At 39.9% G+C, this 15,503-nt stretch overlaps 1 protein-coding gene across 1 annotated transcript in view; it reads left to right on the top strand.

Moving 5' to 3' along the window:
• ADAMTS18 (ADAM metallopeptidase with thrombospondin type 1 motif 18) overlaps window positions 1-15,503 on the top strand; it is a 195,337-nt gene that overhangs the window by 126,352 nt on the left and 53,482 nt on the right. Inside the window, exons 13-15 of the mRNA XM_036750035.1 lie at window positions 3,349-3,521; window positions 14,070-14,200; window positions 14,574-14,697. Coding sequence (XP_036605930.1) covers window positions 3,349-3,521; window positions 14,070-14,200; window positions 14,574-14,697 — 428 coding nt within the window. The remainder of the gene's footprint in view (window positions 1-3,348; window positions 3,522-14,069; window positions 14,201-14,573; window positions 14,698-15,503) is intronic.

The following is a 15,503-nucleotide window of genomic DNA, read 5'->3' as shown; positions in this document are numbered from 1 at the left end:
TTTGTCAAAGTTCAGTTAGAAAAACAAAAAAAACCCAAATCTTTAATAAGAGCTAGCATTTATATATCACTCTAATGCAAAATGCAAAACATTTTAAAAATATTCCCTCATTTGATCCTCACAGCAATTCTGGGAGTAGGTGCTATTATCATCTCCATTTTATAGATGAGGAAACTGAGGCAGAGATTACATGACTTGCCCAGGGGCTTACAACTAGTAAGTGTCTGAGGTCAGATTTGAATTCAGGTCTTTCTGACTCTAGGTCCAGAGCTCTATCTACAATGCTACTTCTTTATTTAATGTCTGTTATGTGCTTAGCATTGGGAGGATACAAGGTTTGGTAAGACAGGGTCCCCAACCTCATGCTTAAGGAGAAGAATGAGACAGAGAAATGCAATATATAATAATACAGGCAGCTAGTTAGTGCAGTGGGTAAAGCCCCAGACCTGGAGTAAGAAAGGCCTAAGTTCAAATTCAATCTCAGACTTTCACTAGCTGTATGACCTTGGGCAAATCACTTAAACCCTGCGTGCCTTAGTTTCCGCATCTGTAAAATTAGGGATAGTAATAGCGTCTACTTCCTAGAGTTATTGTGGGGATAAAAATGAGATCATATTTGTAAAATGTTTTATAAACCTTAAAGTGCTATATAAATGCTATTATTAATATGTGTTGAGCACACTAGAGAATAGAAGCAAAGTACTCTACAAAGTCTGAGGGGGAAAATTTTAAGTGGAAGAGAAGGCATCCTGATCATTTGAGTTGAGCCTTAAAGGGTGGTAGGAATTCAGCTGGTGAAGGCAGGAGTCGGGTATTCCAGGCATAGAGAAAAGTGGGACCAAAGACGCAACTACAGGGCTATCCCAAAGGACAGAGCTGTCCTGTTCAGATGGACCATAAAGTGTGTGGAAGGAATAATACTACTCCCTCTTGATTGCTTAGGAAAGAACCTAGGGATAGAAGAATAGAGATCACAATTAGTGCCAGAGTTGGGATTCAAGCTCAGGTCCAAGACTCACACTTTTCTTTTTCTTTTTTTGAGGGGGGAAGGCAGGGCAATTGGGGTCAAGTGACTTGCCCAAGGTCACACAGCTAGTACATGTGTCAAGTGTCTGAGGCCGAATTTGAACTTAGTCCTCCTGACTCCAGGGCCAGTGCTGTACTCACTGTGCCATCTAGCTGCCCCAGACTCACACTTTTCTTAAGGACCTTCTACCTCTCCAAATGAGATATGTCTGGTGAAGCAGGGGTATGGTAGATGGTGGAGGCCCTTGAATGCCAGGCAAAGGAGTATTATTTAGTAAGCAACAGTGAACCACTGAATAATTTTGATTAGGGTTACAAGGCCAGATCTATGCAAAAGTTAAGTATGTCAGGCAGTAATTCTGGAATGGTACATCAGGTTTTCTAGTCAAGTGTCAGCTGTCTCTCAATCCTTGAAGGAGGATTCTCTGCTCTAGAAACTTGTTTGTAAGTAGGGAAGGAAATCAGTGAACTGAGAAATTAGAGTTGCAAGGTCTGGTAAACAACCATTAGTGCTGTACATTCCTCAAGAGAGAGCATCCTGTAGAATAGAGATGTATGTAGGCCAAGGGCACCAAAATATTTGATTTTGGATGGGAGTAGCAAAGGATCTAGAGCTGGGGGGACTTTGAAGATTATCTGGCTCACTTCCCTTCATTTACAAAAGATGAAACTAGGGCCTTGGGAGGTGAAAGACCTTGATCAGGCTCATGCAAGTAGGATATAGTCAAGCTGGGATGTGAATCCAGGCCTTCTGGTAATGACACATACAGTACATACATACATACATACATACATACATACATACATACATACATTAATATACATTGTTAATTCATTTCAACACATACTGACCAAGCACTGGATATTGCAGAGAGCTTTTTCAGCTTTCTTTTATGTACTGTCTTCCTCTGTTAGAATATAAGCTACTTGAAGGAAGGGACTGTCTTTATTTTTGCTTGTATTTGTATTTCCAGTGCCTGGAACATATTAAACTCTTTAAAAATGCTTATTGGCTGATTGACTGTTCGATGCTGGTCAAGATATAAAGATTCACAAAGATATGGGCCCCTATTGTGGGTAGGGAGATTAGGGTACCGTGGTAAAAAGTGGAACTTGGAGTCAGAGAACCTGAGTTTGAATCCTGGCTCTGCCATTTCCTATCTATGTGATATGGAAAAGGAAGAAGATGGACTAGGTAACCTCTAAAGTACCTCCCAGCCCTAAATCTTATGACCTCATGATCTTATATATGCACACATTGATCTCATGATCCTACACATGCACACATAACTCAAATAAGTCATAATTTTACAAGAAAGGTATAGGTACAATGCTATTCAAGGTCTAACATAGAAAGGAAGTGGGGGAGAAGACTTGTTGGTGACTAGGGGAATCTGGGAGAGTTTCATGGAGAGGCCAACATTGATTTGGGACTTGAAGGATGGGTAAGAATTCAGGTGGCCAGAGATCAAGGAGTGGATGAGGTCATGGGCAAGGGTTTGAACAAAAGCCTGGGGGCACCAAAGAACAAACCATCATGCTGGACAAAGTGCAATTCACAGATGAAGTGATTCCGTTAGGGATGGGGGAATGGGAGAACGTTGCCTACTGCTCATGGTACATTTAAGATGACATCTAAAGGGAAGTACCTCCTGAAAGAGCTCCTAGAAAATGTAAACTGGAAGTTAAAGCCAGAGTTCTGAGTATCCTTAGTAAGAGGAGAAGAGAAGTCAAACTGGGTGGAGGAACTGATGGAAGGAGAGCAATAAAGAGGGTTGTCTCCAGGAGTGAAGTTCAGTAGATCAAGCCAATGGGGAGGAGTCTGTTGGGAGTCTCATTAACTGATCAAGAAATTGAACTGGAGAAGCTGATTCACGGGCAAGACCCCCTCTGGATGTGGAGTCAAAACACCTGGTTGAATCCTAGTTCTACTACTTAGTGTGGCCTTGGACAAATCCCTTTTTTTGCCTGAGCCTCTGTTTTAAAACCTGTAAAATAGAGGTATTGAATTAGATAATCTCTGAGCTCCCTTCCTGCCCTACTATTCAGCGATAGATCATTAAGGTTAGTTGGGAGGTTTGTGAATATCTCTGACCTTTTGAAGGAGTGGAATGGCAGTTAAATATATGTTGCTGCACTGACTCTCAGTGCCTCTTTCTGAGCTGGGTGGACCACAAATCTGGCCGCCATCCTCCTGAGCAGATGTAGGGGTGGAGGGTAGACAAGTCTGATTCATCTACATTTGAGCATCTATAGATAAAACCACTTATTTATTAGCTTAATTTGGTTTATTAGTGTTAATTTTTTTTCTTTTATTTCTAGACCACAACATGGTGGCAAGTTCTGTTCAGGGTCTAGTCGCCTGTATCAGCTGTGCAATGTTCACCCTTGTCCAGCCAATAGTATGGACTTCCGTGCCCAGCAGTGTGCTGAGTATAACAGTAAGCCTTTTCGAGGATGGTACTACCAGTGGAAACCCTATACTAAAGTGGAAGGTAATTGGGTTTTAATAGCAGAAACTGGACTCCTTTGCTTTGGTTACTGCCATATGTGAATGCCTCAGTAAGGGTGCTTCTGGCATTCAGGGGATAGTTAAGACTGACGGATAGTTATTTTATGACATTTCCCAGGGAAGATTTGTGAGTTGGTGCTCTTGACAGGTCCTACAAGTGCCTACTTGATGGAAAGAACACTGAATTTGGAGGTAAAAGACTTAGGTTTGAATCTGGATTCTGAGACTTAAGAAAACTGCGTGGCCTTAGGCAAGTTTCTTCTCTTTGCTGGGACAGGCAGTTCAATTTCCCGTTTTGTATTTCAGTTTCCTCATCTGTTGAATGAGAAAGTTGCACCAGGTCAGAAGTTCTTAACCTTTTTTGTGTCATGCACCCATTTGGAAGTCTAGTGAAGCCTATGGGCCCTTCATCAGAACACTAGTTTGTTGACTACATTCATAATTGAAGGCAAGGCTAAATTTCCTTTATAAGTTAGTGAAAATAAGGTTGTAAGTTTTTCCCTCACCTATGTTCACAGACCCCCTGAAATCCAGACTCCCAGAGGAATCAGGACTCCTGCACTTGGTAATTTCTAAGGTTTCTTTCAGCCCTAACTTCTCTGATTCCATGGTTACAGCTTTGGGCATCCAAGTGAGTCAACTGACTCCCCAGAGAGTAATGGGAACTTTTGCACAAGGGCTAGTAGTGTCCTCAGCATACTGTCAGAGACCATTTCTCACTCTTAATTCTAACTGGATTGGTTTAGTTCATCCTCTGACTCTAGAGTATTAAGAATGGACAGTTTTGAAATCACCAGAAACCTCCTGGTGCCAGAGCTCTTCTGACATTTCATTCCCACCCCCACTGAATGGAGTTCCCCATAAATGTCACCTTTCCTTCTGTTGTGAACCACGCTGGGGTATGACTATCTCTTGGCACTGCCAATTGGGGACATATACAAGAAATATTATTCCAAGTTCCTTTCATGGAATCTTCTACACGTAGCATGTAAAGGACTATATCGGTAGTAGCTATGGTTTAGTGAAGCAGAAGAAATCATTGCATTTGGCTTGGTAACTGCATTCAGAATTACCTTTTATTCCCTTGGACTTTATGGGCCCCCCCTTCATTCCATGTGGTTTTATTTGCTTTTCTACACTTCTTTTTGATAAGATGCCCCTCAAGTCCTACAGCAGTAAACCACAATTTCCTTTGGAACGTCCTTATGTCTAAACTTACTGCTGACATTTCTGCTGACCAATCTCCTGAGAATCTTAATTATAAATTGGTATGAATTGTCCAACCAAAATATCTCATGAAATTCTATATGCCTAGTGACTGCAGCGTGTTCAACAAAGTATATACATGTCCATGGATTACTCATTCTTCAAGGCTTCAACAGAGTCATGATTTCATCTCTATGGGGACCCATGAGGCAGCATGATATAGTAGAAATATGACTGGGTTTGGGTAAAATTAGGCAAGTTATTTATCTCTCTTGGCCTCAGTTTCCTCGTCTGTAAAATGATTGGACTAGATGACCTTTAAAGTCTACAGTTCTAGACTTGTAAACATCTCTATATGAGATGTATAAGGAATTTATATAAACACATTATGACTGAAAATAAATTTATATCTAACTTTAAATTTAGATCTTAGATTATCAAGTCTCCCCCACCAGCCTCACCTCCATTTTACAGATGAGGAAACCAAGGCCCACAGAAGCTGAGGTCATACAGGTAGCAGAATCAGGAATCAAACCTAGGTCCTCCAACTTCATATTCAGCATACCACATGTGAAGTCAAATCAGTAGATATTTATTAATCACTTACTTTGTGCCAGCCGCTGTATTAAGGATTGGAGATACAAAGAAAGGCAAAAACAAACAAATAGAAAAACAAGCAGTCCCTGCTGTCAAAGAGTTCACAGTCTAATGAGGGAGACAACATGCAAACAAAATGACTTCATATAGGTATATATAATATACATATATACACATATATGTACATATGTATGTGTATATATACATATATGTGCACACATATATAGAGATACAGCTGTACATCTATATACACACATACATGCATACATACATATAAAATAAATTAGAGATAATCTCAGAGGGAAGGTATTAAGATTAAGAAAGACTGGGAAAGGCTTCTTGCAGAAGCTAAGACTTGAAAAAAGCCAGGGAAACCAGAATGAGCAGAGATGAGGATAGAGTAAATTCCAGGCACAGGGGACAGCCAGTGAAAACGCCCTGAGTTAGGAGATGGAGTATTATTGTATGTAGGAAACACCAAGGATGCTGGTGTCACTGGACTGCAGAGTATGTAGAGGGTGTAAGCTATAGGAAGATTGAAAAGGTAGGAGAGGGCCAGGTTATGAAGGACTAGCAAAACAGAGGATTTTTTATTTTATTCTGGAGGTAATAGGGAGCTACATATATTTTGATGGACTTTAAATGGACTGTTGTACACATTTTACTCAAGTATAAACTTCTAGAAAGTAGAGATTCCTACACCCTACTTTATGTTGGGGAGAGTTACAGTAATTAGAATAGTAATAGGGACTGTCAAAAGTTATTGCCTTTAATTCAACTAAACAAACATTTATTAAGTGCTTACTGTATACAGAACACTATGCTTGGCATTTGAGGGGATGTAGTTTCTTAGCCTTCAGGGAAACTTGTATCTCACAGTTTAGTAGGAAGATAAATCATAAACATAAACATGTACATTATACAACAAGTGCATTAGAGGTGCCAATGGACTGCCTTGTCAAGTCTGAGGAAGATGATTCTTACTCACCAGGGGATCAGAGAGTTTCTTAAAGATGTTTCACATGAGTTTGATCATTAAAAAAATGGGTAGCAACTCAGGAAGTAAAAAGAAAGGGCAGAAGGATATTCCATAACAGGGCTATCCAACCTTAGGTTATCTTAGGGTTGCGTTAAAATAAAATAATTACTCAAGGGCTGCACCCAGAATAAAAAATACAGTACACTAATAGAAAGTGGGGGAACGCGCATCATCAGTACAACAGGTGAAGGCACAAAGTGCGAAAGCAAACACAGAACAACAAAGCAACAACACAACAGTATAAAGGTAGGTGCATACTGACTAGTCTGCATCGTACAGACGGAACGCATCCCACAGATTGATTGAAAATGCCATGTGATATGTTCCGTCCATAATGCTGCTTAGAAACACCCCAAAATTAACATCAATGAGATTATTTAATAGTGATGGAATTTAAAAATCTAATATGCATTCCATTCAAATTATTATTTAATTTTTTTGTTCATGAAAATTAAAACCCGCATGTGGCCCGTGGGCCCGTATTTTGGACAGCCCTGTTCTAGAATCAGAAAACAATTTGAACAAAGGCAAAGGGGTGTGTGTGTGTGTGTGTGTGTGTGTGTGTGTGTGTGTGTGTGTGTGTCGGGGGAGGGGACAAAGGGGAAGCTTTTCATAGGAAAGAATTATCCAGTTTAACTGGAGTACATGTAGTATGTGGAGTGAAGTAATAACATATAAGGCTAGAAGAGTGGGCTGGCACTACAATGTAGACAACATTCAATGACAGGCAGAGGAGTTAGTGTGAACTTAAAGAGAATTTTGACATGATTAGGGAGAACAATCTATCAGCTCATCTCCTTTCCCTAGTTGTTGCACTGTCCGATGGTACAGTTTGCCCCATTATAGAATGTGCCCCAATTGTAGAATCTTAGTTTTAAAATCAGGAGGTTCAAGGAGCTATGGAAGAGAGTAGCTATGACATCACGCAAGGTGTGATTATTACATAAGGAAACAAAGTGGAGGACTTGAGCAAGTCACAGGAGGAAGGACCTAAGACAGAGCAGTAACTAGCAATATTTGCACCTGGGGCAGCTCAAACTGCCCAGGAAGGATGACATGAAACATGTTTACAGATCATCTTTTTAGAGTGGGAGGAGGGGGAAGGGCAGTGCTATCCTCCCCCTTTCCTGGAACCTAGTGGAGGTGAGGCCAGGTGCTCTCTTAGGGGTTCCTTCTCCCTCTGTCAAGGATAGGTATGGGGAGAAATGTGCATGTGTGTAAGTACGTATGTGTCTGTACCAGCAGTGTTGTCAGGGTAGGTTGTCTGCTTGGCTTAGTTTAGTGGTGTCACCTTAAGCTTACTCTCCCAACACCTGGCAGAGGGGCTTGGCTCTTTGCTACACTTTTTATGGGGCTAGACTACATTCATCATCAGCACATGGGGGAGAGTTAGACATCTGTACAGGTGCATCGTGGAGAGCTGAGGGAGGTGGATGGGTGGAGAAAAGTGTTAGCCTTTTCTTTTACCATGTCTGCCATCCCTGGGCTTCTGGGGACTGGTTGTTTCTCAATACCCTCTGGCCTCACCAATTTGTGTTCACCCTGGGACTGAAACTACATGGCATATCATAGTTCCTTGCTTCTGTTTTTCTTCCTCTGGTAAAGACCCTGGGTCTTTGACACCAGGGACATGAAGCAGCAGAGTGCAGCCTGCACATGTTTTTAGCACCCTCCAAATTAAACAGCCCACAACAATACACAAGCCACACTGCCCTAGTTTCAGCTTTGATTGGGCAGAAAGTTGGATGAAATTCTTAAATGTCTAAACACCAAGAGCATGAGTTACCAACAAGTTAAGCTTAAGAGTTTAATTTCAAGACATAAGTATGACCTTGTTATAAATAAACTTGATGTGACAGCACTTATGACTGGAATACATTAGCCTTGTTTTAAAGGAAAATTGCTGATAGAAAGAGCCGCCCTAGGGCTGCTAGTTTTGCTCTTGAGGGCCAAGCAGAATAAGTGTAGCCCTTCATTAAATAATAATAGCAATAAACTGGCATTTATTATTATTACTACACTGGCACTTTAAGGCTTGCGAAGTACTTTATATATATTATCTCATTTGATCATCACAATCACCCTGGGAAAGTGGTTTTTTTTTTAAATCCCCATTTTACAGATAAAGAAACTGAGGCAAACAGGTTAAGTGACCTGCTCAGGGTCACATAGTCAATAAGTGACTGAAGCAAGATTTGAATTCAAGACTTCCTGAGTTTTGGTCTAGGACCCTATCCACAAACTGCACTACCCAACTGCTGCATGTTAGTACTTTCACTGCCTGAAGAAACAGTATATGTTTTATATATACTTAAGTGTGTCTATGTTTTCTCCTCCTTCTTTGAGGGTAAGACTTTCATTTTTGCCTTTGTGTGCCCAGTACTTAGCACAGTTCCTGACACATATTAGGTACTTGATGAATTTTTGTTGATTGATCAAGAATTCCCTTAAATCCTCTTTTCTTTAGGCTACAACCCCCCCCCCCACTCCCATTTCCTTCAACTAATCTGTGTATAGCCTGGCTTCAAGTCTCCTTTTCCTTATCAGGCTCTTATGTACATTCTCCATGTTGTCAGTATCCTTCCTAAAACATGGCATCCAGGGTTGCCCAGCTCCAGTCCTCTGGCATTTCTGTCATTCTTCCTAATTTCTTAAACCACTACTGGCAGAAATCCTGCATGATATTTTCTTATGGAAAGGATAAATATCCAGCAAAATGCCAAAGAAATACAACCTGGGTTGACTAATATAGCTATAACTAGACTGTGCCACGTAGCTGGACTCTGTGTATACATGCTTGCGTGCATGCATGTGCGTGTGTGTGTGTGTGTGTGTGCACAGATTTATTTAGGGGAGCAAAAAGTTTTCCAACAAATTATAGTAATAAAAAGATACTAACAAAATTAAAGGGACCCACTAGAAGCTAAGACCCTGTGGGACAAGAACATGACAAAAAATCATTTTGGAGTAAGAGTCAGAACAATGAAAAAAAGCAGTGAAAGAAATACCAAAGCCCCAAGGGCTGGAACCCTCTCCAGCAACAACAACAAACAATAAACAACCAACACAACAGTAAATGAATGCAAAGTTTCTTCCCATCTGTTGAATGTGGAATCCAGCTCCCAGGGAAGCTATAAGAACACGTGTTGTACCTAAAAAGCAGAGGCTGGGAGCCTGGAACTGTCTGGAAACCAAGGCAAACAGAGGGTCACACAGTAAGTGTCCGAGGTCAGATTTGAACTCAGGCACATGAATACTGTTCCAGCATAGTCCCTGGCATGTAGTAGGCACTTAATAAATGTTTATTGACTGATCACAAAATGACAAATATGAAGAATTCTGAGAAATTTGGGAAGACTGGCAGGAACTGACATAGAGCAAAGTAAATAGAAGTAAGAGAATAGTTTAGGCAAAGATCGTAGCAAGCAATATAAAAGGAAGGAAAAAGGAGAGACTGGATCTAGGAATGGAATATTATGAGCTCTGGATGCCAAATGAAGCCTACATTGTTAGACATACCTAATAGTTTGTTTTGCTTAACTCTTTTTTTAATAAGGGAGGATTATATTGGGGGTTATGGAGTCATTGAGAAATGACAGTGATATATATATGCATATGTATATTTAAAAGCGTTAATAAAACATATTTTTTAAAAACTTGATTGTTCCTAGTCCTTTGAGGACTAATCATCTATGCCTCTCCTGCTGGTACTGAATCTTGTAACTTCCTGAACTCTTAGCATCAGATATGTCAATGTCTTGAAAGAATGAATGAAAAAGTGTTTATTAAGCCTTACTATGTGCCAGGCACTGTGTGGAGTACTGGGAGTACCAAGAGAAAAAGAAAAATAGCCTCTCTCCTACAGGAGTTTACATTCTAATAGGAGAAGACAGCAGGAATAAGGAAGCAGTGGCCAGGGAGAAGAGTGTTTGGAATGGAAAGTCACAAGGGTGGTGAATGGAGCTATAGAGAGATTAGTAGGCATGTCCTTTCCAGGAATGGCAGCGTTGCTTTGATGAATGTTCCCAGAGCTAGAGGGGGAAAGCCAGGGAGGCAAAGGAGGGAAAAAGAATACTTACATGGCGGCATGATATGAAGATGCCTAGAGAGCAGCAGGTAGTGTGGTGGGCTTGGGTCAGAGAAGTTATATAAAACTCTTGCCAGTCAGGACCAGAGCAGGAGGTGAAGAGAGAGGTCAGAGGTGAGGAGGAAAGGCACGAAGATGGCTGAAGAGATGCACTAAGCTCTTTGAAGGCAAGGTTTCCCTTAAACCTCTTCTTTCCCTCATAGATGCTCATAGAAATGGCTTTCTGGATGGATAAGATATCTTTTATCTCTTTTTGAATCTTCTACACAGGTGAATACCATCTTTCATTAAAGCCACCCTTGATGTCTTCTCTTGGCAGGGAGATGATGATGGGTATAGTATGATATAGTGGAAAGAATTTGGATTTGGCATCAGAAGAAACCTGGGTTTAAAATATTTTATTAGCTATGACTATGAGCAAGTTATTTAATTACTCAAAGACTCAGTTTCCTTACCTGTAAAATAAAGACTACAATACTTATAGTACCTATTTTATAGGGTTGTTGTGAATCAGCCTCAAATTATTACAATTATTACAATTTTATCAACCTCAAATTACTATAGAAATGTATGCTATTGTTATTTTTTTTAATTTTTTTTTTTATTTTTAGTTTACAGCATTCAGTTCTACAGGCTTTTGGGTTCCGAATTTTTTCTCCTTCACTTTCCTCCCCTCTCCCCTCCAAGATGGCATGTGATCCAATGTAGGTCCTATATTTACCTTTACATTGAATTTATTTACATAATAGTCCAGTTGTAAAAAAGAATTATAACCAATAGAATGAATCATGTGAAAAGAGAAATGAAACCAAAAAAGAAGGGAAAAAAGAGAGCAAATAGTTTGCCTCCATCTGCATTCAGACTCCATAATTCTTTCTCTGGATGTGCATAGCTTTTTCCATCATGAGTCTTTTGGGGCTGTCTTTGGACCTTTCATTGATGAGAGGAGTCAAGTCTATCAAAGTTAGTCCTTACAGATAGCATGTGTCTGTAATCATGTATATTGATCTCCTGGTTCTGCTCCCCTCACTTAGCATCAGTTCATTTAAGTCATTCCAGGTTATAATGAAGTCCATCTACTCCTCATTTCTTATATCATAATAGTATTCCTTTACATTCATATGCCACAATTTGTTTAGCCATTCCCCAATTGATGGGGATCACCTTGATTTCCAATTCTTTGCCATCACAAAAAGAGCTGCTATAAATATTTTTGTACATACGGGTCTCTTTCCCACTTGTCTGATCTCTTTGGGATATAACCCTGGAAGTGGTATTGCTGAATCAAAGGGTATGTATGCACATTTTTAGAGCCCTTTGGGCATAGTTCCAAATTGCTCTCCAGAATGCCTGGATCAGTTCACAACTCCACCAACAATGCATTAGCATTCCTATTTTCCCACATTTCCAACATTTATCATTTTCCTTTTCTGTCATATTAGCCAATCTGATAGGTGTGAGGTGGTACCTCAGAGTTGTTTTAATTTGCATATCTCTAATCACTAGTGATTCAGAGCATTTTTTTCATATGACTATAGATATCTTTAATTTCTTCTTCTGAAAACTGCTTGTTCATATCCTTTGACCACTTCTCAGTTGGAGAATGACTTGTATTCCTATACATTTGGTTCAGTTCCCTGTATATTTTAGATAAGAGGTCTTTATCAGAGACATTGGTTGTAAAGATTTTTTCCCAATTATCTGCTTCCCTCCTAATCTTTGTTGCATTGGCTTTGTTTGTACAAAAACTTTTCAATTTAACATGGTCAAAATTATCCATTTTGCATTTTGTAATGCTCTCTATCTCTTATTGGGTCATGAATTCTTCCCTTTTCCATAAATCTGACAGGTAAACTATTCCTTACTCTCCCAAATTGCTTATAGTATCAGCCTTTATTCCTAAATCATGAACCCATTTTGACTTTATTTTGGTATATGGTGTAAGATATTGGTCTATGCCCAGTTTCTGCTATACTATTTTCCAATTTGTCCCAGCAGTTTTTGTGAAATAGTGAATTCTTAACCTAGAAGCTGGATTCTTTGGGTTTATCAAAGAGTAGATTGCTATAATCGATGACTATTGTCATACCTAACCTATTCCACTGATCTACCACTCTATCATTATTTTTAAAGGCTATGTCAGTGAAGTGTAAGCAGGTCTAAAAATAGGCCCAGCACCTTGCGCTAGGCCAGGGTAATAGAATTAGATTTTAATGGGGGAAGAAGACATATAAATGAGGCTATCTACCAACCCTTAGAGAGTGATGAGGATGGTGAGGGCAGTCAACACATGTAATATGGGGAATATATTGGAAGGATTGGGGATTTTTTTGCTGGGAGAAGGCAAGATTTAAGGGGAACATTCCAAACGTGGGGCACTCTTTTTCCTTGTATACATAAAATTCCTGGGGAGAGTATACTGGTAGTCAGACGTGTGTGTGTGTGTGTGTGTGTGTTTGTGTGTGCACCTGCGTGTGTGTTTAATAAAGGAGTACATCTTTACTCCTGGCCTTAGAATCCCTTTTTTTATTTTATGGAGGCCTCAGCGAATTGGGATTGGTGCCTTTCAAGAGTTCCTAGTTGACACTTCTCTCCAGTCTGGGGATGGGGGAGGGTGTCATTCCCTGAAGCTACTGTTGTCCTTCAGTGACTGTCTCTTCCCTTTGCTGCAGCCATTTCCACGTCTCTTGGCCACTACTCTTCTGGTGGCCACCATTATCACCTTTGGTCATTAGTCAGACCTCTGATGAGACCTCTGGATCTCCTGAATTCACAAGGTTGATGTCTGGACTTGTTCACCTTGGAATAGTCTTTTACCTAAAATCAGGAAAGAACAAACAATAGAGACAATCAATGTGACAGCTACGCTTCCCCCCACCCTTAGAAGCTTTAAACAATCTTGCCTCCTTGAAGCCACAGATGAAAGAGTGAGAAATTGGAGGATCATACCTTTTGTGTGTACATTCAGTTCCAACTCAGCAGCTCCTATGTGAATGGTTCTGGCTCAATAGTCAATTAGAAGACTTTTTCATCATCATACAATATGAACCTCAGTTTCACTTATGGCCAGAAAACAGCTCCCCAAGATTTCTATAAGATTTGATTGGAAACAAGCAGAGAGAATCTGTGCATGGCCCTATGAAGGTCAGTCTCCCCATGTTACACTCTCCACCCATGCTATGCTTATATTTTTATTTTTGAGTTACTCTTTGTATCTTAACATTTTACATAAATAGCTAGGAGGTGCAGTGGCTAGCATTTCTTCATTTTGGCATCAGGAAGACTTGAGTTCAAATTTTGACTCAGATACTTCCTATGGGCAGCCTTGGGCAAGTCAATTGACCTCTCTCTCAGCCTCATAAAATGAAGATAATAATAGCACCTGCCTCACAGAGTGGTGAGGGTCAAATAAGTAACCTGTGTAAATGCTTTACAAACCTTACAGAGCTATGTAAATTCTGGATAACTATTAGATGGCCAAAAAAAGCATGCATGAGCTTGGTCTTGATAATTCTGAGTGGATCAGGTGATTCGATGATTTACAGGTTAAGCTCACAGTGTTTCTTCTTGACTCTGTTCTCTCTCCATCTGTTTGTTTTCAGAAAAGGATAGATGCAAGCTTTACTGCAAGGCTGAAAATTTTGAATTTTTCTTTGCAATGTCTTCCAAGGTGAAAGATGGCACTCCTTGTTCCCCAAACAAAAATGATGTTTGCATTGATGGCATGTGTGAGGTGAGAGACCATTTACTTATTTGACGTGTGCAGGAGTATGTATTTATCCTTATTCCTCCAATTCAGAGTTAGGAAACCTGTGTTCAAACCAATTTCAGTTTCTGGGCCTCAGTTTCCTAATGTTTAAAATGCGGATAATAATGCTTGTTTTTGTGAGGAACAAATAAAATAAGGGATAATAAGACAATAATAACAATAATAATATTACATAATAACAACAAATAAGATAAGCTAAAGAACATTGTGACCGTAAAGTGTTATTATACGTGGCAGTTATAACTATCATTATCATTGTGAATTTAATATAAAAAAATTGGCCAACACCACATTTCTTTAGCCTTTGAGTTTTGCCTTGTTTTGTTTTTTATTATAGCCAGTAGGATGTGATCTCAAACTGGGCTCCCAAGCAACTTTGGATGCTTGTGGCATTTGCAAAGGAGATAATTCAACCTGCAAGTTTTATAAAGGCGTATACCTTGACCAGCATAAAGCAAATGGTAAGTTATGATTTCCATCAGTAGTTGACCATGGATCTCATTTTCTTGTTGGGAAACAAATTGGGATTCTTTGCTAGTCTATGGAGCAAATTGATGAGTAGGGATTTGGTGGCTTGTGCTGTAGAGGGAATAATGGAGGCTCACAGAATGTCAGAGCTGGAGGGAACCTTGGAAAATGAGCATAGAATATTAGAGGTAAGAGGGATCATTATATAGAGACTATTGCTTTTCAGTGCATAAAGGAAATCTGGAAGCTAAAATGTCAGCATCATGCAAATAAAATGCATTTTTATTTGGAAGAGGATTGGTAACCATCACTTCAGAAAGTGAACCTTTACCATTTATTGATTTATTTGGTATGTTTGAACTGAATAGTGGACAGGGGATGGATGCACTGAAGTTCAGTGGAAGGAACACTAGATTTGGAGAAAAAAAAATTTTTTTAAATTTGCAGATGACACATGGGAGGAATAGAGAGCTCTTTGGATGACAGTTTCAGGATCTTAAAAAGATCTTGACAGGTCAGGGTAACAGGCCACCAGCCTCAAGCTCTGCAGGCTCTCTTCTCTTCTCATCTGAACTATTGTAATAACTTGCTGTTGAGTCTGCCTGCCTCACGTTTCTCTTCAAGTCTCCACTCAGCTGTCAAACTGATCTTCCTAAAGCAAAGGTCTGACCATGTCACCCCTGTATTCTGTTGGCTTCCTATATTCCTCGGGATCAAATATAAAATTCTCTCTTTGGCATTCAAAGCCCTTCACAACCTGACTCCTTTCTACCTTTTCAGTCTTCTTACACTTTATTCC

This window comes from Trichosurus vulpecula, chromosome 3 (assembly GCF_011100635.1).
Source record: "Trichosurus vulpecula isolate mTriVul1 chromosome 3, mTriVul1.pri, whole genome shotgun sequence".
Lineage (NCBI taxonomy): Eukaryota > Metazoa > Chordata > Mammalia > Diprotodontia > Phalangeridae > Trichosurus > Trichosurus vulpecula.
Note: the sequence above shows the minus strand (reverse complement) of the source record. Positions and strands in the feature narration are given on the sequence as shown.